At 43.6% G+C, this 25,024-nt stretch overlaps 1 protein-coding gene across 1 annotated transcript in view; it reads left to right on the top strand.

Annotated features, from left to right (window-relative positions):
- Positions 1-25,024, top strand: part of ADGRB1 (adhesion G protein-coupled receptor B1) — an 819,205-nt gene that overhangs the window by 388,389 nt on the left and 405,792 nt on the right. The window contains 2 exon segments of the mRNA XM_077490484.1: positions 10,011-10,115; positions 21,034-21,198. Of these exon segments, the coding sequence (XP_077346610.1) occupies positions 10,011-10,115; positions 21,034-21,198 (270 nt within the window).

Below are 25,024 nucleotides of genomic sequence, written 5' to 3'. Positions count from 1 at the left end.
CATCAAAGTTTATATCCCATAAAAGACTGTAATAGAGATTCAGATCTCGTGAATTTCAAATTATTAGTATCTTTTTTTTTTTTTTTTTTTTGGATTGCAGTGATTGAGGATATTAAAGCGTGTACATCAGTGACTCCCAGCAGGGGGAGCCAGAACCCCATGGGGGGTGGGGGGGGGGGGGTACCTGTGATCCCAGTTACCGAATTACAATAGTAAGGAATTTCTACAAATCCGAAAAAAAATTATAACAAAACAAATTATCCAATTTTGAATTTGAAATGGAAACATAATGCAATAAATACAGTAAGGTAAAGTCCACAAACATTTTGCTGAAGACAAGCAGACTAAGGAGATGGATTACTGGAACCATGTCCTGTGGTCTGATGAGACCAAGATAAACGTATTTGGTGTCAGATGGTGACAAGCGTGTGTGGGGGCAACCAGGTGAGGAGTACAAAGACAAGTGTGTCTTGTCTACAGTCAGGCATGGTGGTGGGGGTGTCATGGTCTGGGGGTTGCATGAGTGCTGCCGGCACTGGGGGGGCTACAGATCATTGAGGGGACCATGAATGCCAACATGTACTGTGACATACTGAAGCAGAGCATGATCCCCTCCCTTCAGAGACTGGACCGCAGGGCAGTATTCCAACATGATAACCACCCCAAACACACCTCCAACACCACCACTGCCTTACTAAAGAAGCTGAGGGTAAAGGTGATGGACTGGCCAAGCATGTCTCCAGACCTAAACCCTATTGATCATCTGTGGGACATCCTCAAATGGAAGATGGAGGAGGGGAAGGTCTCCAACATCCACCAGCTCTGTGATGTCATCATGGGGGAGGGGAAGAGGACTCCAGTGGTGACCTGTGAAGCTCTGGTGACCTCCATGCCCAAGAGGGTTAAGGCAGTGCTGGAAAATAATGGCGGCCACACAAAATATTGACACTTTGGGGCCCAATTTGGAGATTTTCACTTAGGGGTGTACTGACTTTTGTTGCCAGCGGTTTAGACATTAATGGCTGTGTGTTGAGTTATTTTGAGGGGACGGGAAATTTACACTGTTATACAAGCTGTACACTCACTACTTTACATTGTAGACAAGTGTCATTTCTTCAGTGTTGTCACATGAAAAGAGAGGAGAAATGTGACTGAGGGGTGTACTTACTTTTGTGAGATACTGTATGTATTGGAATTTAAGCAGTTTTTACTTTCTTACTGCCTATCGCGTTTCTTGAGCCCTGCAGGGTGTGTATGTGTCGAGGTTTGCACTCTTGTTATAAGCCAGAAGCTGGCCATAGATTGTAGCCCTTGTCTGATGATGGGGGTCAGGACCGGGATCTGCTGCATCTGGGAGGAGCTCCTCTTTCTGAGCCACCTCAGTTCCCTGTCTGATCTAATAATCTTGCCTTGTCTCTTGCTTCTGGTGAACTTTGAACTCCTTGCTCCTCCCATTAACTTCCTATTTAATCCATGCTTTTGGACTTCCCGTTTTCCTGATTATTGTTCTCTCTCCATTCGCTATCTTATTCATTTGTATACCTGCAGCTGTCCTTATGTCCACCAACACTCATTACTGACCACTCTGTACACAGCATACGCCTGAACTCTGTACATAGCACACCCCTGAACCCTGCACTCTGTACATAGCACACCCCTGAACTCTGCACTCTGTACATAGCACACCCCTGAACTCTGCACTCTGTACATAGCACACCCCTGAACTCTGCACTCTGTACATAGCACACCCCTGAACCCTGCACTCTGTACATAGCACGCCCCTGAACTCTGAACTCTGTACATAGCACGCCCCTGAACTCTGCACTCTGTACATAGCACGCCCCTGAACTCTGCACTCTGTACATAGCACGCCCCTGAACTCTGCACTCTGTACATAGCACGCCCCTGAACTCTGCACTCTGTACATAGCACACCCCTGAACACTGCACTCTGTACATAGCAAGCCCGTGAACACTGCACTCTGTACATAGCACGGCCCTGAACTCTGCACTCTGTACATAGCACTCCCCTGAACTCCGCACTCTGTACATAGCACGCCCCTGAACTCTGCACTCTGTACATAGCATGCCCCTAAACTCTGCACTCTGTACATAGCACGTTCCTAAAAGCTACACTCTGTACATAGCATGCCCCTGAACTCTGCACTCTGTACATAGCACTCCCCTGAACTCTGCACTCTGTACATAGCACACCCCTGAACTCTGCACTCTGTACATAGCACTCCCCTGAACTCTGCACTCTGTACATAGCACACCCCTGAACGCTGCACTCTGTACATAGCACGCCCCTGAACACTGCACTCTGTACATAGCATGGCCCTGAACTCTGCACTCTGTACATAGCACTCCCCTGAACTCCGCACTCTGTACATAGCACGCCCCTGAACTCTGCACTCTGTACATAGCATGCCCCTAAACTCTGCACTCTGTACATAGCACGTTCCTAAAAGCTACACTCTGTACATAGCATGCCCCTGAACTCTGCACTCTGTACATAGCACTCCCCTGAACTCTGCACTCTGTACATAGCACACCCCTGAACTCTGCACTCTGTTCATAGCACTCCCCTGAACTCTGCACTCTGTACATAGCACACCCTTGAACACTGCACTCTGTACATAGCACGGCCCTGAACACTGCACTCTGTACATAGCATGCCCCTGAACTCTGCACTCTGTACATTGCACACCCCTGAACACTGCACTCTGTACATAGCATGCCCCTGAACTCTGCACTCTGTACATAGCACGGCCCTGAACTCTGCACTCTGTACATAGCACGCCCCTGAACACTGCACTCTGTACATAGCATGCCCCTGAACTCTGCACTCTGTACATTGCACACCCCTGAACACTGCACTCTGTACATAGCATGCCCCTGAACTCTGCACTCTGTACATAGCACGGCCCTAAACTCTGCACTCTGTACATAGCACGGCCCTGAACTCCGCACTCTGTACATAGCACGGCCCTGAACTCTGCACTCTGTACATAGCACGCCCCTGAACTCCGCACTCTGTACATAGCACGCCCCTGAACACTGCACTCTGTACATAGCATGCCCCTGAACTCTGCACTCTGTACATTGCACACCCCTGAACACTGCACTCTGTACATAGCATGCCCCTGAACTCTGCACTCTGTACATAGCACGACCCTGAACTCTGCACTCTGTACATAGCATGGCCCTGAACTCCGCACTCTGTACATAGCACGCCCCTGAACACTGCACTCTGTACATAGCATGCCCCTGAAATGAAACCCCTGTTTGAAAGCCCTGATGAGAGCTATACATAGTATGGCTTCTGGGAATTGAGGAGGTGGGTAGAATAGGGGGGGTGTAGTCAGCACTTTTGATGACAGGTCGCTCTGTTCTGATAACCCCTGCCATTTTAGGAGATTATGGTGGTGGGGGAAGGGGGGGAGAGGTCAGAGGTTGAAGATTTCAGCTAATACAGGAGCCATCAGCACAAGGAACACATCACATTGACTGTAAGTACTGTCCCTTGTGCTGATCTTTGGGTTTTTTTCATTTGTGAGTAAACTTTAGGCTGTAAATAAACGGCTCCATCTGGGCATGAAGAGGAACGAGTTCAAGTTTTTATTTCCTGTTACAAAAATAAAAAAGAGAGCGGAAGATAATGAAGAGATGGTAGAGAATGTCAGCGGATAGAAATCAATCGCTCATCCTTTTATTTAGCTGGAAGGAAATACCATTTCACCTTCGGTTGATGGACTTTTGTTTTAAAGAGCATCATCTCCGGCATTGATTTCCTTGATGTGCCCCCTGTTAGGATAATACAGCCACTTTCCAGCCTGGAATTTCACCTGGGGGGGGGGGGGGGGGGCAGCGGCCCCGCGCCAGAGGAAGTCGCTGTTTACTTATTGATTTTGTGTCACCGAGAGGCCCCATAATGCAGGAGACAAGGGGACCCCTCACTGCTTCTACAATGTATATTTTCCTGAGACCTCCGTGACCCGCACTCTCTATATACCATACATACCGCGGAAGATGCGTCTGAACATAGCGAGAACCATCGATGGGAAATTCCAAAGAGAGGGGATGTGGATTCTAAACACCAACACATCAATACAACCATTGCAATTTTTATTTTTGTATGTTATTTTTTTTTTTCAACTCCATAAGTTCTCCCAATTAAAACCATAAAAAAAAAAGTCTAATTTCATTCAGATTTTGACCAACGCGTTTCATAGAACAAAGTGCACTTTTTCAAGGATGCACATAAATTAAAGTATTTAAAATGTAATTGTTTTATCCCATTTGATTTTGTTTTTTTTTTATTGATTTTTTTTTTTTTTTTACATTGCCAAGTTTTTCCACATAAAACCATGAAAGGGTTAATTTTCATCCTGCTTTCTATCTAACATATTTTTTATAGCGCAAGTGCACTGCAAGAATCCATGTAAATAAAAGTATTTTCAATTTTTTGATTATCATGTATCATTTCAATTTTTTGATTATCATGTATCAATTTTTACCCTATATATATATATATATATATCTATATATATATATATATATATATAGATATATAGATATATCTATATATAGATATATCTATATATAGATATATATCTATATATATATATATATATATATCTATATATATATCTATATATATATATATATATATATATATATATATATATATATATATATATATATATATATATATACACATATATATATATATATATATATATATATATATATATATATAGGTAAAAATCCTTTTTTTCCCACAAATAGAGCTTTCTTTTGGTGGTATTTGATTGCCTCTGTGTTTTGTTTTTTTTTTACATTTTTTGCGCTATAAACAAAAAAAGAGTGACAATTTTGAAAAAAAACAAACATTTTTTTTAATTTCTATTATAAAACATCCAATAAAAAAATCTAATTTCTTAATCAATTTATGCCAATATGTATTCTGCTACATGTTTTTGGTAAAAATAAAAATAAAAAAAATAAGCATATATTGATTATATAGTGATATAATATTTTATATATATTTCGTTATATATTATTATTATAATTATTATAATATTATAATTATTATTACTATTATTATTTAGTTCTGATTTTTTTCCAACGCTTTTCATAGAACAAAATCCACTTTTTCAAGGATGCACATAAATGAAAGTATTTTAAATTAGTATTTTTTTTTCATATAAATTTTGATTTTCAACTCTCCAGTTCTCCCAGATAAAACCATGAAAAGGTAAATTTTCATCCCGATTTTTATCCAACAAGAACAAAATGCACTTTTTCAAGGATGCACCTAAATAAAAGAATTTCAACTTTAGTTTTTATTATGTATGATTGTTTTCAAAGATGCATGTAAATAAAAGTGTTTCAATTTTTTTATTTCTTTTTTTTTTATCATGTATGATTCTTTTTTTTTACATTCCGAAGTTCTCCCATATCAAGAGACCTATAACAATCTTACAATTGTATAATATACATCACAATTTATCCTGTAAAAAAAGTTTTGGTCCAACGCGTTTCTTGGAACCTAGTGCACTTTTTCAAGAATGGACATGTGACTCAAGTTTAAGTTCTCCCCATAAAAAGGTCTATTTTCATCCTGGATTCTTACTAACGCATTTCATAGAACGAAGTGCACTTTTTCAAAGATGCATGTAAATAAAAGTGTTTCAATTTTTATCATGTATGATTTTTTTCCTTTTTTTTTTTTTTTTTTACATTCCCAAGTTTTCCCACATAAAACCATGAAAGGGTTCATTTTCCTCCTGCTTCCTATCCAACGTATTTCATAGAACAATGTGCAGTTTTTCAAAGATGCATGTAAATAAAAGTGTTTCAATTTTTTTATTTCTTTTTTTTGATCATGTATGATTCAATTTTTTTTTTTATTTTTACATTCCGAAGTTCTCCCATATCAAGAGACCTATAACAATCTTAGAATTGTATAATATACATCACAAATCATCCTGTAGAAAAAGTTTTGGTCCAACGTGTTTCTTGGAACCTAGTCCACTTTTTCAAGGATGGACATGTGACTCAAGTTTAAGTTCTCCCCATGAAAAGGTCTATTTTCATCCTGGATTTTAACTAACACATTTCATAGAATCGAGTACACTTTTTCAAAGATGTATGTAAATAAAAGTGTTTAATTTTTACATTTTTATTTTTTATCATGTATGATTTTATTTTTTATTTTTTTTTCATTCCAAAGTCCTCCCATATCAAGAGACTTATAATAATCACAAATTATCTTGTAAAAAATGTTTTTGTCCAACATGGACATTTGACTCAAGTTTAAGTTCTCCCCATAAAAAAGGTCTATTTTCATCCTGGATTTTTAGCTAACGCATTTCATAGAACGAAGTGCTCTTTTTCAAGGATGCATGAAAATAAAAGTGTTTCAATATATATATATATATTTTTTATCATGTATGATTTTTTTTTTTTTTTATACATTCCAAAGTTCTCCCATATCAAGAGACCTACTGTATATACACACATATATATATATATATATATATATATATATATATATATATATATATATATATATAAGTGTGTATAAAAAAGAAAATCATACATTATAAAAAATTCAATCAGAATGAAAATGAACGTTTTCATCACAAATCATATATATATATATATATATATATATATATATATATATATATATATATATCACATTTTTATCATGTATGATTTTCACATATATATATATTTACATTAATAAATATGAAATTATATATATATACACATATATATATATATATATATATATATATATACACATACATACATACATATATATATATATATATATATATATATATATATATATATATATATATATATATATATATATATATATATATATATAATTGTGTATAAAAAAAAGAAAATCATACATTATAAAAAATTCAATCAGAATGAAAATGAACGTTTTCATCATATATCATATATAGATATATATAAAAGAATATAAGATATATATGTGTGTATAAAAAAAGAAAATCATACATGATAAAAAAATCTGAATGAAAATGAAAGTTTTCATCATTTTAACTGGGAGAATATGGGAATGTAAAAAAAAAAAAAAAATCATAATAAAAATGGAAATACATATATTTACACGCAACCTTTGAAAGAGTGTGCTTTGTTCTAAGAAATGTGTTGTATACAAATCAGGATGAAAATTGATATTTTCCTCGTTTTATCTGGAAAAACGTGTAAGTTGTAAAAAAAATAAAAATTTTACATGAAATTTTTTGGGATTTTTTATTTATTTCCACCTTCCCTCTTCTTATTTATGTGTCTGTGTTTAGATTCCACATTCCTGAATGAACGAATATGCCGAATTTTGACGTAAAAAAACCCCCAAATTAATAACTAAACAAATTGCACATGTCTGATGTGCATAGGGCATGTGCGTTTTATGTAAGCGGTGATCGCACTTCACTGTGGAATCTGCACTCGGTACCGGGACAGGCTCGTCTAGCAACCGGGGCTAGGATGAGTAACGTTGCCCCCCCCCCCACCCCCCCCTCTTCATACGTACTGTAGAATGGGTTTCTCTGCCCAGTGTCCATTCTCTGCTTCCTTGCTCTGCTGGGCCCAGTGCAGCTTCCCCTCCTGCCCACCCCCTTGTCCCGGCCCTCTCTGCACTGCACTACTCTGCAGTATCTCTATCTCTTTAGTTTTTTTTTATTTTTTTTAATTTATGTAAATGAACACATTCTGACTCTGCTAAACCTGATCTGGTCATCTATGCATCGATGGTCGCTCGCCACAAAAAAGTTAAGTAAACCCCCCCCTTAATATTTGTATAGGAAGGTCCGCGGCTCTCCTTTTACCTTCTACAACTCGAATAATAATAAAAAATTAAAAAAACAAAACAAGAAAACCAATTTATGTCATCGTACCTCCTGTGTACACGAATGTTATTTTCCTGAAGTGATGAACAGCGAACAATGCTCACTTTGTTACAGAAAATTGCTTTTATTCTTTTATTTTTTTTTTAATGTATTAACTGGAATATTCCTCACACTGATTTGCATTCTTTGGTTATCAAATAAAGATTGCGCAAAAGAAAGAAAATAAATTGCTGAAAGATAAGTGTAGAAATATTGGAGAGGAATTTTCCTCTCTTTGTTACAAACTCCTTTTTTACTGGTTTCTTTTGTCGCTTTATAATTGATTTGTTTGCGGCATTACTGTAAAAAAAATAAAAATAAAAAAATGTGTTTTAACACAGTTCACCCCTCTCTACACTCCCTACGACTCCGACTAACGTTTACATTTCTGCAACGGGCGCGTTACCGCTTTACCCGCTACCTCTAAAATAAGTGTGCCATTACTTGAGGAAAAAACAGCAATACATATATATTTTTAATTTTTTTTTCTATTATGATCAGTGCTCGTTTGGAAACAAAAAAAAAAAAAAAAAAAAGCTTTACTGTACATGAAAATATGCATTTTATTTTGAAAAAATGAAAAAAGTTTAAAAACATAATGTTTCTAAAAATAGATAAAAAATAATCAGGATAATAAGGAAGAGAAGGGGAAGAAAAGACGGCTGATTAGGGTAATCAAAGGATTAATAAAGAGTTCAATAGGAGAAAAAAAAAAAAAAAAAAACATTCTTCACACTGACATAATAGAAGCTCATCCTTGTGATCTGCAGATGAAGGATACAAAAGTAACAATGTTACTTTATAATGTTTATAAACAATGTCACTTTATATCTCTCTATCTCCTGTCTGATCAATGTTTATAAACGGAGTTACTTTGTATCTCCCTATCTCCAGTCAGTCAATGTTTATAAACGGAGTTACTTTGTATCTCTCTATCTCCAGTCTGATCCATGTTTATAAACAATGTCACTTTGTACCTCTCTGGCTCCGTTCACACAGGGGGCGACGCGAGGCGACACGACTTGCCGTGCCGCGACCTGACAAGTCGCCCCCATTCTGTACTACGGAACCGTTCTAAGAGGAGCGACTCGAGTCGCTCCGACTTAGAAAAAAAGGTTCCTGTACTACTTTTGGGCGACCTCGGGGCGACTTGCATTGACTTCTATACAGAAGTCATTTGCAAGTCGCCGCTGAGGTCGTGGCAGGTCGCGGCGAGGCAAGTCGTGTCGCCTCGCATCGCCCCCTGTGTGAACCGAGCCTCTATCTCTTGTCTGATCAATGTTTATAAACAATGTTACTTTGTATCTCTCCATCTCCTGTCTGATCAATGTTTATAAAAAAAAAAAGTTACTTTGTATCTCTCTATCTCCAGTCTGAACAATGTTTATAAACACTGTGTCATATGGTCTATTATAGGACAGCAGCCGCTATATTAGGTTTAGTATTTACACAGCAACCTCTGGCTGTCATTCTGACAGTGGGGAATTGGCAGCAAGTGTGAGGGGGCATCAGAAGGACTACAAAGGGTTTGTGTATGTCAATAAAGTATCTTGGTTAATGTGTTGTGTGCACCCCCCCCCCCCCCCCCCAAAAGAAGATCAATTGTCCATTCTTTACTTATAGCGATTGCGGCTCCCTATTGGCCACATCAAGGGGCTGTGATTCTATTGTACAATAGTAGTAATCATACTGCTGCCTCTTTACTGTAAGAGTAGTTTTTGGGTTCTCTTTGTTCAGTCTATCATGGATTCTTTACAGTAAAAGTCACCAGACTGTGATTTCCTATCCAGTGTTATAGTCGGGGGGGGGGGGGATTCTTTGCTGTAAATGTCTACTAGTCACTAGATTTCTGTTAGTAAATCCTACAACTAGAATATTTACAGTAAAGTTATTGGATTATTTTCTGTCATTTTACTACTTTCTTTATGGGAATAGTGGTCAGACTTGACTCTTTTCTGCATATGGACTCCGAATGTAAACTTCTTACTACAAAAGTGTAAAATTGTATCATTTTATTGTTTTTTATATGAAATGCGGTCATTCAGTTGTTGCAATAACTCCTTTTTTTTTCCAGCCAATGGAAGGTACGACTCCCGCAGTCAGTCTCTCAGGTCCATCGACAACAAGAAGAAGGATGATGGGGATGAATATCAGTTTGGATACCCGGCACCCCAAATAGGTGAGACCATCGTAAACTTTATAATATATCCCTTCCACCTGGCAAAGGTATACCGGCTCCTCCCCCTGGACTGAAACAGCTTCCTCTGATTTCATTGCACACTGTGAGCTTCTCACCATGTGCATGAGAAGCTGAAGCCAGTCAGACAGAGCCCCGCCTCATTTCCTGGCTGGCCCCACCCCTTTCCTCCCAAACCTGACTGTTCCCGGCCCCACCCCTTTCCTCCCAAACCTGACTATTCCTGGCCCCACCCCTTTCCTCCCAAACCTGACTGTCCCTGGCCTAACCCCTTCCCTTCCTAACCTGACTGTCGATGGCCCAACCCCTTCCCTTCCTAGCCTGGCTGTCCCTTGACCAGCCCCTTCCCTTCCTAGCCTGACTGTCCCTGGCCCCACCCCTTTCCTTCCTAGCTTGACTGTCCCTGGCCAAACCCCTTTCCTTTCCAGCCTGACTGTCCCTGGCCCAACCTCTTTCTAGCCCAACTGTCCCTGCCCCCAACCCTTCCCTTCCTAGCCTGACTGTCCCTGGCCCTACCCCTTCCCTTCCTAGCCTTGCTGTCCCTGGACTAGCCCCTCCCCTTCCAAGCTCGACTGTCCCTGGCCCGAACCCTTTCCTTCCTAGCCTGACTGTTCCTGGCCCCACCTCTTTTCTTCCCAGCCTGACTGTCTCTAGCCCCACCCCCTTCCTACCTAGAATGTCCCTGGCCCCACCCCTTTCCTTTCTAGCCTGACTGTCCCTGGCCCAACCCCTTCCCTTCCTAGCCTGACTGTCCATGGCTCCACCCCTTTCCTTCCCATCCTGACTGTCCCTGGCCCAACCCATTTCTAGCCTGACTGTCCCTGGCCCCAACCCTTTCGTTTCTAGCCTGACTGTTCCTGGCCCAGTCCCTTTCCCTCCAAACCTGACTGTCCCTGGCCCAACCCCTTTCTAGCCTGACTGTCCCTGACCCCAACCCTTCCCTTCCCAGCCCGACTGTCCCTGGCCCAACCCTTCCCTTTCTAGCCTGACTGTCCCTGGCCCCACCCATTTCCTCCTAAACCTGACTGTCCCTGGCCCCACCCCTTTCCATCCTAGACTGACTGTCCCTGGCCCACCTCTTTCCCTCCAAACCTGACTGTCCATGGCCCCGCCTCTTTCCATTGCTCCACCCCTTTCCTTCCTAGCCTGACTTCCCTGGCGCAACCACTTCCCTTCATAGCCTTCCTATCCCTGGCCCCACCCCTTTCCTTCCTATCATGGCTGTCCCTGGCCCCACCCCCTTTCCTTCCTATCATGGCTGTCCCTGGCCCCACCCCTTTCCCTCCTAGCCTGACTGTCCCTGGCCTCATCCCTTTCCTTCCCAGCCTGACTGTCCCTGGCCCCATCCTTTTCCCCCCAGATCTGTCTGTCCCCGGCCCCACCCCTTTCCTTCCCAGCCTGACTGTCCAGGGCCCCACCCCTTTCCTTTCCAGCCTGACTGTCCATGGCCCAATCCCTTTCCTCCAAACCTGACTTCCATGGCCCCACCCCTTTCCTCCTAAACCTGACTTCCATGGCCCCACCCCTTTTCCATTGCCCCACCCCTTACCTTCCTAGCCTGACTGTCCCTGACCCCACCCCTTGAATTCATTATATCTTAGTTCTTTCAGTCATGGAGGCTCAAAATTACATGTGGGCTTTATCATGCAAATACAGCCTGCCTATGAACGCCCACTCCTCCAGACTGACACCCACCCATCAAGGCATTTTGATATTTGCATAGCTCCTCCCACTGCTTGCATCAGGACTGAGGGCTCTTGAGAGAAGTACTGAGGCCGGGGGCTGTGATGTTTTCAGGAAGCCATGTACAGCCTCCTGCCACCAGCCATGATCTGCTTGTATTGCATAGAGAAGCGCACAGGCCCAGTGATAATATTACTGAGTATAAGATAAGGAATGTAATAAAAATGTAAAGGGTTATATACCGGCTCATTGCTCTGTATAATCACTGGGAGCTGCCCGAGAATTAATGAGCCGAATTAGAACTTGAAATCCGTGCAGAGTATAGAGGATTTCATGTCACATCCAGAGCCCCCCTTTAATTGTGGTTTCTCATTTTAAGTCTGGCCGGCCGCTCCTCTGAAGATCCATCTGTAATATCTGGTGTCATGCAGTATTTATAGCGTTGTCCCATGTTATAGCCGGAGTTCTGCTATTTCAGGAAGGCGCTGATAATGTACAACGCTGAGAAAAGTACAGACTCAATAATTCAGGAATCCAACGTCTCGGAATAGTTCAGGGTGAGATCAGGCCGGACGGTTCTCATTTCGGCAGAGAAGTGCTGCCATCACAGAACCGGAGTAATAAAGTCTTCATCTTCTCCGGAGAGCTGAAGGCCGCTCAGTAATGAGAAGCGCGCTTCATCCCTCCGGATGGGAAGGTGGCGTTCACAATGAAGGGGTCAGCCTTCCCGGAAGGGTGAAGCCGAACTCCATGCCAACAATATAAAAATAGGAATGAAATAAATATAAGGGAGCTGTGTTACCTGCAAAATGATTTGCATTTCTGGCAATCCAGTTCCGAGATTACACGACTCTGCCAGACAGCACAGCCTTGTGCCCATTATGAGGGGTTCCCACCATCCCTGTGCTGAGTTCCCGGGTCTGTACACCTGCTGTGCCCACTATGATTGGTTCCCATCATCCCTGTGCTTAGTTCTTGGGTCTGTACACCCGCTGTGCCCATTATGAGGGGTTCTGACCATCCCTGTGCTGAGTTCCCGGGTCTGTACACCCGCTGTGCCCATTATGAGGGGTTCTGACCATCCCTGTGCTGAGTTCCCGGGTCTGTACACCCACTGTGCCCATTATGAGGGGTTCTGACCATCCCTGTGCTGAGTTCCCGGGTCTGTACACCTGCTGTGCCCATTATAAGGGGTTCCCACCATCCCTGTGCTGAGTTCCCGGGTCTGTACACCTGCTGTGCCCATTATGAGGGGTTTCCATCATCCCTGTGCTTAGTTCTTGGGTCTGTACACCCTTTGGGCCCATTATGAGTAGTTCCCACCAACCCTTTCTAAGTTCCTGGGTCAGTATACCCCCTGTGCCCATTATGAGGTGTTCTCACCATCCCTGTGCTGAGTTTCTTGGTCTGTACACCCGCTGTAGCCATTATGAAGGCTTCCCACCATCCCTGTGCTGAGTTCCTGGGTCTGTAGACCCGCTGTGCCCATTATGAGGGGTTCCCACCATCCCTGTGCTGAGTTCCTGGGTCTGTACACCCGCTATGCCCATTATGAGGGGTTCCCACCATCCCTGTGCTGAGTTTCTTGGTCTGCACACTTGCTCTGCCCATTATGAGGGGTTCCCACCATCCCTGTGCTGAGTTCCCGGGTCTGTACACCCACTGTGCCCATTATGAGGGGTTCCCACCATCCCTGTGCTGAGTTCCTGGGTCTGTACACCCGCTATGCCCATTATGAGGGGTTCCCACCATCCCTGTGCTGAGTTTCTTGGTCTGCACACTTGCTCTGCCCATTATGAGGGGTTCCCACCATCCCTGTGCTGAGTTCCTGGGTCTGTACACCCGCTATGCCCATTATGAGGGGTTCCCACCATCCCTGTGCTGAGTTTCTTGGTCTGCACACTTGCTCTGCCCATTATGAGGGGTTCCCTCCATTCCTTTGCTGAGTTCCCGGGTCTGTACACCCGATGTGCCCATTATGAGGGGTTAATTTTGTTTATTGAAAAAATCTTACAAACAATAACTTATATACAATATATACAATAAAGCCATAAAAAAAAAAAAATCCCCCAGTTTGCATGACCATAGTCACCTGGGCCAAATTCAATGCCTAGAATTTTTTGTTGGGGCTCCGGGAAGTCATCCGGGAGAACAAAGCTCTCACCTTCCACGCCCATCCAGAAAGCTTCACACTTGTCCTGGTTGACCTTTGAACCTGATGCCTCTGAATACTGCCCTATCACTGAGACCACCTCCAGCGCCTCCCCCCAGTCCCAGAGACAAAAACAGAAACATCATCAGCATAGGCCACAACCTTCAAAGGAGGCTCACCAGTGATGCCCATAGGTACCCCACACAATGGTCCATTCTCTAGCCTTCTAATGAAGGGGTCGATTGCAAACACATATCGCAGAGGACTCAATGGGCACCCCTGACGCACACCCGAGATGACCACAAAGGGTTGCCCGACCCAACCATTAACTAGCGGAAAGCTTTCAGCCCCTTTGTACAAATCTTGAGCTGATCAATGAAACCCCCCTCCAGGCCATATCTGCCAAGAAGGCATCAGAAGTACTCATGATTAACCCGATCAAAGGCCTTAGCCTGATCTTGTCAGCAAAAATTTACCCCAACCAGCAGCCCTACAACGCTCCAAGGCCTCCCGGACAGCTAACACTGCTGAAAAAGTACTTCTACCCTGGGCCGAGCAGTGCTGGTGGTGGGATAACAAACTGCCTGCCACTGGTGATCATCGCCAGAAAAAAATCTTTGCCAGTATCTTTCTATCGACATTAAGAAGACTAATGGGGCGCCAATTCTCAATCATCGAAGGATCTTTACCCTTTGACAGAAGGATCACTGCAGATTGCCTCATGGAGGGAGGGAGAGAACCAATTAATTAATGGTTGCCACTTTTAACGGAGTGGGAACTGCCATTAGGGTAGTTGAGGCAGCCATTTCTTAGTCTGACTACTCCCTCTGCCTGGAGAACCAACACACTTCACTGCACCCTGGCACTCATCATCCAGTCCCACTCATCGTCATCATCTGACAGGACCCCAAACATATTTGCCAAAAGCAAAACCTTAGGATTTAAGGTATCTGAACCAATTTTTTTCCCTTCTTTTGCCCTTCCTCCTTCTATCCTCCAACCACTCCATATCATCCTTAGACAAACCGGAATCAACATTTTCCCCACTCCTACCCTTCCACCCACTCTTACCCTCCACCCCCCCACCCCATTCTCCCTTCTCTTATCTACCACCAGGCCAGCCTCTTCAGCATTTTACCCACTCCTCTGCACTCCACGATCCTCAATAGAAACCCTGCAGCGTCGGGGGGGGGGGGGGGGGGACTGGCACCGCACTTGCCCCAGCACCTCTTGCTGCCTCTGCAATTTTGGAAGACATGGGCACAGAAGGATTGGGCACATTCTTGGCAACTGATACCTTACATACAGGCTGGGAAGACACGGGCACACTATGCAAACACACAGACTGGGAAGACTTGGGCACACTAGGCACATGCACAGACTGGGGCACCACAGACTGGGAAGATACAGACATACTGGGTATTTGCACAGACTGGGGCACCACAGACTGTGAGGACACAGACATATTGGGTATTGGCACAGACTCAGGGGGACTCACAGGCACTCCAGCTGCTGAGCTCTGACCATCCTCCATGTTCCAGGCAGAAGAACTCTCTCATAAGCGCAGGCTTGTTATGCATTGCCTCAGGACACTGACTGTAAGGATGTTCCACCACATTTCACATTTTGCACCTTTTAATGTAACAATCCTTTGCCAAATGTCCTACACCCTGACACAGAGAACACTTTAGCACTGGACAGGAGAATGCAGGATGTCCTTTATCTCCACACTTGTTGCAGAGCTTTGGCCCGGGTAGAAGATGGTCAGCCTGTCTCTCCCCAGGAAAGCGGAGGATGGCAGATGCTGGACAACATTGTCAACGACCTTTAATTTTAACTGCACACTGAAAGCAGAGCCCAAAATCCTCTTCTCCAGAGGAGGGACTTGATATCCTCCACTGTCACATGCCACTGCCGAAGTATTTTCAGACACGGGGCAACATAAGCCGGGAGCTTGCCATGTCGGACTCTCAGACTTTTCACTGGCCCGCCATCTTCCCAGCATTGCAGAAAAGGCCTAAAACAAGATTGAAAAATACCCACCCATCCCGGCGGGTTCTCTGCTAGCATGTTACCAAGATTATACTTTAAAAACAGCAGTGAAAAGAAAACTATTGGGTTGACCATTCCTAGGCCACCCTCCTGCCTAGACAGGTAAGTTACATTGCGTTTGATCAGGTTCAGCCTACTTCCCCATAACAGTTGGAAAAAACAGCTGTACACCCTTGCATAGAGAGATACTGGCAAGATACAGACGAAGCTGACATATAAAAAAAATTGGGACCAGGTACGTTTTGATCAAATCAACCCTCTCTGTCAATGAAAGCTTCCATTTCTTCCAGCTTGCTACTATGACATTGGCACACACCAACCTGCTTTCCCAATTTCGATGACCATAGTCACCAGGACCAAATTTGATGCCCAACACTTTCATTTCCTGCTGGGGCTCTGGGAAGGCATCCGCAAGTTCAAAGCTTTCACCCTCCTCACCCATCCAGAAAACTTCACTCTTTTCATGGTTGACTTTAGAACCAGAAGCCTCCATGTACTGCTCTATCATAGAGACCACCTCCTGCGCCTCCTCCGTTCCAGAGACAATCTTCCCACTGATCTTCCCACATTCTTCCCACTGATCACCAATGTAAGGGACATTCTTCCCACTGATCACCAATGTAAGGAACATTCTTCCCACTGATCACCAATGTAAGGAACATTCTTCTCACTGATCACCAATGTAAGGGACATTCTTCTCACTGATCACCAATGTAAGGAACATTCTTCTCACTGATCACCAATGTAAGGAACATTCTTCTCACTGATCACCAATGTAAGGAACATTCTTCTCACTGATCACCAATGTAAGGGACATTCTTCTCACTGATCACCAATGTAAGGGACATTCTTCTCACTGATCACCAATGTAAGGAACATTCTTCTCACTGATCACCAATGTAAGGGACATTCTTCTCACTGATCACCAATGTAAGGAACATTCTTCTCACTGATCACCAATGTAAGGAACATTCTTCTCACTGATCACCAATGTAAGGGACATTCTTCTCACTGATCACCAATGTAAGGAACATTCTTCTCACTGATCACCAATGTAAGGAACATTCTTCTCACTAATCACCAATGTAAGGAACATTCTTCTCACTGACCACCAATGTAAGGAACATTCTTCTCACTAATCACCAATATAAGGAACATTCTTCCCACTGATCACCAATGTAAGGAACATTCTTCTCACTGATCACCAATGTAAGGAACATTCTTCTCACTAATCACCAATATAAGGAACATTCTTCTCACTGATCACCAATGTAAGGAACATTCTTCTCACTGATCACCAATGTAAGGAACATTCTTCTCACTGATCACCAATGTAAGGAACATTCTTCTCACTGATCACCAATGTAAGGGACATTCTTCTCACTGATCACCAATGTAAGGAACATTCTTCTCACTGATCACCAATGTAAGGAACATTCTTCCCACTGATCACCAATGTAAGGAACATTCTTCTCACTGATCACCAATGTAAGGAACATTCTTCTCACTGATCACCAATGTAAGGAACATTCTTCTCACTGATCACCAATGTAAGGAACATTCTTCTCACTGATCACCAATGTAAGGAACATTCTTCTCACTGATCACCAATGTAAGGAACATTCTTCTCACTGATCACCAATGTAAGGAGCATTCTTCTCACTGATCACCAATGTAAGGAACATTCTTCTCACTGATCACCAATGTAAGGGACATTCTTCTCACTGATCACCAATGTAAGGAACATTCTTCTCACTGATCACCAATGTAAGGAACATTCTTCTCACTGATCACCAATGTAAGGGACATTCTTCTCACTGATCACCAATGTAAGGAACATTCTTCTCACTGATCACCAATGTAAGGAACATTCTTCTCACTGATCACCAATGTAAGGAACATTCTTCCCACTGATCACCAATGTAAGGAACATTCTTCTCACTGATCACCAATGTAAGGAACATTCTTCTCACTGATCACCAATGTAAGGAACATTCTTCTCACTGATCACCAATGTAAGGAACATTCTTCTCACTGATCACCAATGTAAGGAACATTCTTCTCACTGATCACCAATGTAAGGGACATTCTTCTCACCGATCACCAATGTAAGGAACATTCTTCTCACTGATCACCAATGTAAGGAACATTCTTCCCACTGATCACCAATGTAAGGAACATTCTTCTCACTGATCACCAATGTAAGGAACATTCTTCTCACTGATCACCAATGTAAGGGACATTGTAAAAAGAGACTAGCTCTAAGGCCTGAGTTGAAGGACTCGGAACAAGCTGTGAAAGAATGCTCCTTACATTGGTGGTTAAGGAACTCAAGAAAGCTCTAGCAACCTCTGGAGGGACCTTAGAGTTCCATGGAAATCCTGGTTGAGGAAGGAGGTTCTGGAGGTGGAGAGCGGCCTTGATAACCGATAGATTTGGCTGTCTTCCACTCCTTATTGGAGATCCCCATAAATCCCATTTTTGGGAAGGTTTATGGATGCGGTTGGGTTTTCTATGGCAGTTTGGTGCTCTGGGTTCAGCCATTTATGATACATTGAGATTTTGCAGCTGTCAAAACTCTCACCAATAAATTATTTCTCTGCATCTGTAAAGATATATTTAAAACGAACGATATCTGAGCGAAGTGCGTGACCCTAAAGTCACTGGTGGGAGAAGACTGGCATGGTATCCAAGGAATAACATGACAAAGAACCTTTCGACAGCCGAACATCCCCCCCTCTCATACCCCCCCCCCCCCCCTTTTCTGTTTATTTCTATATTCTCCAAGCTGCCACCTGCTGCCGGCCTTTTTGTAGAAAATTCCTCTCCGTCTTCCCAGTGGGTACCTAAGCTCGTCCTATATTTCACCGACAAGCTCCCAGCTGCGAAGAGGAGAGCGCGGAGAAAATTACTCCTGAAAACAGCTGCGTTAGCAGTTTGGTGACCGGCACGACGTCTCCGCACTCAGGATGAGTTACTGGGAGGAGAGACGCTGCACCGGGAGCTGCAGAACTCTGAGATTCGAAAAAGGCCATGGCATCTTCAGAGGGATGGCAATTAACCAGAACCTCATTACCAGCCAACACCATCCATTATGATTAAAGTCTATCTGAAGCCAGAATATATTCTTCACTTTGGTTGGAGTAATAAACGGTTTGAACCTCTGTCAGGTGTTTAGTGCTGTCTGTGGACACCGAATGTGGTGACTACTGTCTAAAGCAGTGGTGGCCAATGTCCGTGATATGGTGGCTCTAACTGTGGCCCCTGAAATCACCAAAGGGCCATAAATAATATTCAGTAAACGTAATGCTCAGGAAACATGTCAGAGATAGACAAACTGCAGACATAGTACAGGAGATGATCAGAGACTGCAGACATAATACAGGAGATGGTCAGAGACTGCAGACATAGTACAGGAGATGATCAGAGACTGCAGACATAGTACAGGAGATGGTCAGAGACTGCAGACATAGTACAGGAGATGATCAGAGACTGCAGACATAGTACAGGAGATGATCAGAGACTGCAGACATAGTACAGGAGATGATCAGAGACTGCAGACATAATACAGGAGATGATCAGAGACTGCAGACATAGTACAGGAGATGATCAGAGACTGCAGACATAGTACAGGAGATGGTCAGAGACTACAGACATAGTACAGGAGATGATCAGAGACTGCAGACATAGTACAGGAGATGGTCAGAGACTGCAGACATAGTACAGGAGATGATCAGAGACTGCAGACATAGTACAGGAGATGGTCAGAGACTACAGACATAGTACAGGAGATGGTCAGAGACTGCAGACATAGTACAGGAGATGGTCAGAGACTGCAGACATAGTACAGGAGATGGTCAGAGACTACAGACATAGTACAGGAGATGGTCAGAGACTGCAGACATAGTACAGGAGATGGTCAGAGACTGCAGACATAGTACAGGAGATGGTCAGAGACTGCAGACATAGTACAGGAGATGGTCAGAGACTGCAGACATAGTACAGGAGATGATCAGAGACAGCAGACATAGTACAGGAGATGGTCAGAGACTGCAGACATAGTACAGGAGATGATCAGAGACAGCAGACATAGTACAGGAGATGATCAGAGACTGCAGACATAGTACAGGAGATAGTCAGAGACTGCAGACATATTACAGGAGATGATCAGAGACTGCAGACATAGTACAGGAGATGATCAGAGACTGCAGACATAGTACAGGAGATGGTCAGAGACTGCAGACATAGTACAGGAGATGATCAGAGACTGCAGACATAATACAGGAGATGGTCAGAGACTGCAGACATAGTACAGGAGATGGTCAGAGACTGCAGACATAGTACAGGAGATGATCAGAGACTGCAGACATAGTACAGGAGATGGTCAGAGACTACAGACATAGTACAGGAGATGGTCAGAGACTGCAGACATAGTACAGGAGATGATCAGAGACTGCAGACATAGTACAGGAGATAGTCAGAGACTGCAGACATAGTACAGGAGCGATTGCACAGAACAGGTAAGTATAACATGTTTGTTATTCTTCTAAAGCAAATCCAAGGTTTACAACCACTTTCACTACCACAAAGAAGTCTAAAGAATATTTTTAAAGCTAGCTTAAACACCAAAACACAGAATACTGTCCGCAGGCTGTAAGTGTCTCAACCCAACACAGGGATGGTGGGAACCCCTCATAATGGGCACATCGGGTGTACAGACCCGGGAACTCAGCACAGGGATGGTGGGAACCCCTCATAATGGGCACAGTGGGTGTACAGACCCGGGAACTCAGCACAGGGATGGTGGGAACCTCTCATAATGGGCACAGCGGGTGCTATAAGAGACCATCAGGTTGTTTAACTACCAAAGGAGTAAATATCAGTTTTCGGTGGTCTGACCCTTTCACTGAATTCTACTATTTTAGTTTTTGTTCCATTTTCTCATTGGACGATTAGGAAGAATGAAAAGTTCATCAATTCTGAATACAGAAAATGCCATTTTGTCTTGTACAGGAGACCCGGCGGCGGAGGAGTGGTCTCCCTGGAGCGTATGCTCCACCACCTGCGGGGAAGGGCTGAAATCCCGGACGCGGTTCTGCGTCTCGTCCTCGTACAGCACCCATTGCAGCGGACCTCTGAAAGAACACAAGCAATGCAACAATTCCGCCGTCTGTCCAGGTAAAGCGATCAGCCCCCCTCGCCGTCCATACAGGCCCGGGACACACCGGCACTTACCATCGATGGTAAAGAAGGGGAATGTGGCCGATGTTTTATTATCACTTTTATGTTTCTTATATGTTTGTTGTGTTGAGTGGCAGTTGTCCCCCGGGGGGACATTAACTCTTAATACTCCGAACACGAAAGCAAGAATATAAATGTATAAATGTGTATCATGTAAAATGTATTGATATCAATGACTAATACAAGCAGAAGGTTTCTATACCCACCTGTTCAATGCCAACATCCCAACATTTTCTGAGGCCGCGATTCGCACCATAGAAACGCAGTCCGGATACGTTCCAGATGCTTGTCGGCATGGCCTTTTTTGACATGTTTTTGGTGCGTTTTTGATGCAGTCCAATGCATTTTCCCCCCTCTCTTCTTCTCTTAACCTTAAGGGCAGTGGTGGACAGTGGTATATTTTTCTTGGGGGGGTTGCAAACAATTCACCCACCGAAACCCCCCCACCTGGTCGGTCGTGTCACAGGCTACCCCCTCCCCCCCACCGGTCGGTCATCAGTCGCACTTACCCCATATGGGTCGCAGGCAGCGCTTCCTCTGGGCGGGCGGGCGGCAGATCCGCAGACTTTGTGCTCCAACCAGGGCTGGACTGGGACAAAAATTTGGCCCTGGACTTCATTATGACCGGCCCACTTTAATTTTGAGTGTCTCCATCAGCACTTCCCCTTACATCAGAGTCTCCTCCCTCTCCTCCCCCTCCCACGTGTACTTAGTTTTCAAGGCAGCTTCTCGTTCCTCTCTCCAGTCATGTGATAAGTGTCATGTGATAAGGGGAGAGAGGATGGAACGTCTGCCAGCTGTCTATCTCCCTCTGCAGGCTGGAGGGAGCAGAAAGCCTAATGCTCTCTCCAGCAAGTGACGGCAGCTGTTCCGCCTAACAGAAGTGAAATTGCAATCACTCACTGTCAGAGAGGAATGGCTCCAGGACTGCACCTGACCGGCCCACTGAGCCATCGGCCCACCGGGAAACTCCCTGTAGTCCCAATGGCCAGTACATGCCTGGCTCCAACTATTACCTGTCACCATGTGTGCCTCACCCTGCTGGCTCTCCCGCTATGACAGCCATGGAGCTCCCTCTATTCTATGGCATTCTTAGGATACATCACTGAAGAAGAGCTACAGGAAGATTGGGAGCAATTTCTTCATAACAGTCGTGTTACATTGGAAAAAAAAAAAGGCATTTTGACCTTTTCAGTTGAAAAAGTCAAGTTGGACTGGAACACTATTCCACAGAGGAGAGAATTGCTCAACTTATTATTATTCATTTATATATTATATTAAATAATAATATCTTCTTCTCCTCCTTCTCCTTCTCCCTCTTCCCTCCTCCTCCTCCTTCTCCCTCCTTTTCCCCCTCTCGTCCCCCTCCTCTCCTTTTCTCCTCCTCTTTCCTCTTTACTTCCTCTTTTCTCCCTCCTCGTTCCTCTTTACTTCCTCCTCTTTCTTCTTTCCTCTCTCCTCTTTCCTTCCTATTTCCTCTTTCCGCCCTCCTCTTTCCTTTTTTCCTCCTTTAATTCCTCTTTCTTCTTTCCTCTTTCCCTCCTCTTTCCTCCCTCCTCCCTCCTCTTTCCTTCCTCTTTCCTCTCTCCTCTCTCCTCCCTCCTCTTTCCTCTTTCCTCTCTCCTCTTCTTCTCTCTCAACCCTCCTCTTCTCCTCTTTCCTCCCTCTTTCCTCTCTCCTACCTCCTCTTTCCTCCCTCCTCTTTCCTCTCTCCTCCCTCCTCTTTTCCTATCTCCTCCCTCCTCTTTTCCTATCTCCTCCCTCCTCTTCTCCTCTTTCCTCCATCCTCTTCTCCTCCTTTCCTCTCTCCTCCCTCCTTTTGCTCTCTCCTCCCTCCTCTTTCTTACCTCCTCTTCTCCTCATTTCTTCCTCCTCTCTCTCCTCCCTCCTCTTTCTTCTCTCCTTCCTCCTCTTTCCTCTCTCCTTCCTCCTCCTTTCCTCTCTCCTCCTTCCTCTTTCCTCTCTCATATTTCCTCCTCTTTTCTCTTTTGTCCTCTTCTCCTCTTTCCTCTCTCCACCTTCCTCTTTCCTCTCTCCTCCCTCCTCTTCTCCTCTTTCCTCTTTTCTTCCTCTTTCCTCCCTCCTTTTTCCTCCCTCCTCTTACTTCTCTCCACCCTCCTCTCTCCTCCCTCCTCTTTCCTCTCTCCTCCCTCCTCTTTCTTCCCTCCTCTTTCCTCGTTCCTTCCTCCTCTTCTCCTCTTTTCTCTCTCCACCCTCCTCTTTCCTCTCTCCTCCCTCCTTTTTCCTCCCTCCTCTTTCCTCTCTCCACCCTCCTCTTTCTTCTCTCCACCCTCCTCTTTCCTCTCTCCTCTCTCCTCTCTCCTCCCTCCTCTTTCCTCTCTCCTCCCTCCTCTTCTCCTCTTTCCTCTTTTCTTCCTCTTTCCTCCCTCCTTTTTCCTCCCTCCTCTTACCTCTCTCCACCCTCCTCTTTCCTCTCTCCTCCCTCCTCTTTCCTCTCTCCTCCCTCCTCTTTCTTCCCTCCTCTTTCCTCATTCCTTCCTCCTCTTCTCCTCTTTCCTCTCTCCTCCCTCCTTTTTCCTCCCTCCTCTTTCCTCTCTCCACCCTCCTCTTTCTTCTCTCCACCCTCCTCTTTCCTCTCTCCTCTCTCCTCCCTCCTCTTTCCTCTCTCCTCCCTCCTCTCTCCCCTTTCCTCTCTACTCTTCTCCTCTTTCCTCCCTCCTGTTTCCTATTTATTATTACGTATTATTAGATTGTAAGTGCTCAGGAGCTAACCCCCTGTTAATAAATTATATTGTAACTGTACCACCCCCCCCCTTCTTTTTGCAGCAGACTATTGCCATGCAGACTATTGCTGTCGTATTAATCCTATATAATAATAATAATAATAATAATTTATATTTAAAAAAAAAAAAAAGACTGCACAGAAGAAAGTATTACAGGACTGTTTATCTATTTAATAGTTGGTTTTAATATTTTACAGTATATAGAAGATTGTTTTGCGCATATTGATACATTTTATTCATTTCATGTTTGGAATACATTGTGTATAGACATGTGGGGATTGGATACAATCACAGTTATGTAGATTGATACATGTGTAGTGCTGGCTATTCATTTTGGAATTGGTAGAACATGTCGGCATTGCCGGGACCCAGTTCCTGGGATGATTATTTAAGGGTCAGTTTCTTATTCTTATACATGTAGCATTTTTGTTGTTTTGTGCATATGAATACATTTTATTATTTTCATGTTTGGAATACATTGTGTATAGACATGTGGGGATTGGATACAATCACAGTTATGTCGTTTGATACATTTACAGTGCTGGGTATTCATCTTAGAACTGATAGAACATGTTGGCACCCACTTGGTGGGATGATTATTTAATGGTCAGTTTTTATTCTTCTACATGCCGGATTGTTTTGTTTATGTGAATACATTTTATTGTTTTCATGTTTGGAATATATTTTGTACAGACAAATAGAAATCAATACATTGATAGTTACAGTTTGTTGTTATATATACAATTCAAGCCCTGGGCTTTCATTTAATAACTGATAGAACACGCTGATTCCCAATTGGTGGCAAATCTTCTTAACGGTCAGTTTTTATTATTATACATGTCGGATCATTTTGCACATATAGATACATTTTATATAAGATTATTGTTTTCATGTTTAGAATATATTTTCTATACACAAGTGGGAAATAGATACATTGATAGTTCGGTGAGATATTCTGATACATGCCAAGCACTGGGCATCCGTTTCTAGACATGTGCATGACGAAAAAAAATTGTTTT

The sequence above is a fragment of the Lithobates pipiens genome, unplaced genomic scaffold, assembly GCF_037356315.1.
Source record: "Lithobates pipiens isolate NorthernLeopardFrog02 unplaced genomic scaffold, aLitPip1_a1.2 Scaffold_19, whole genome shotgun sequence".
Taxonomy (NCBI): domain Eukaryota; kingdom Metazoa; phylum Chordata; class Amphibia; order Anura; family Ranidae; genus Lithobates; species Lithobates pipiens.
The sequence above is the reverse complement of the archived record's forward strand: the minus strand, read 5'-3'. Positions and strand labels throughout refer to the sequence as shown.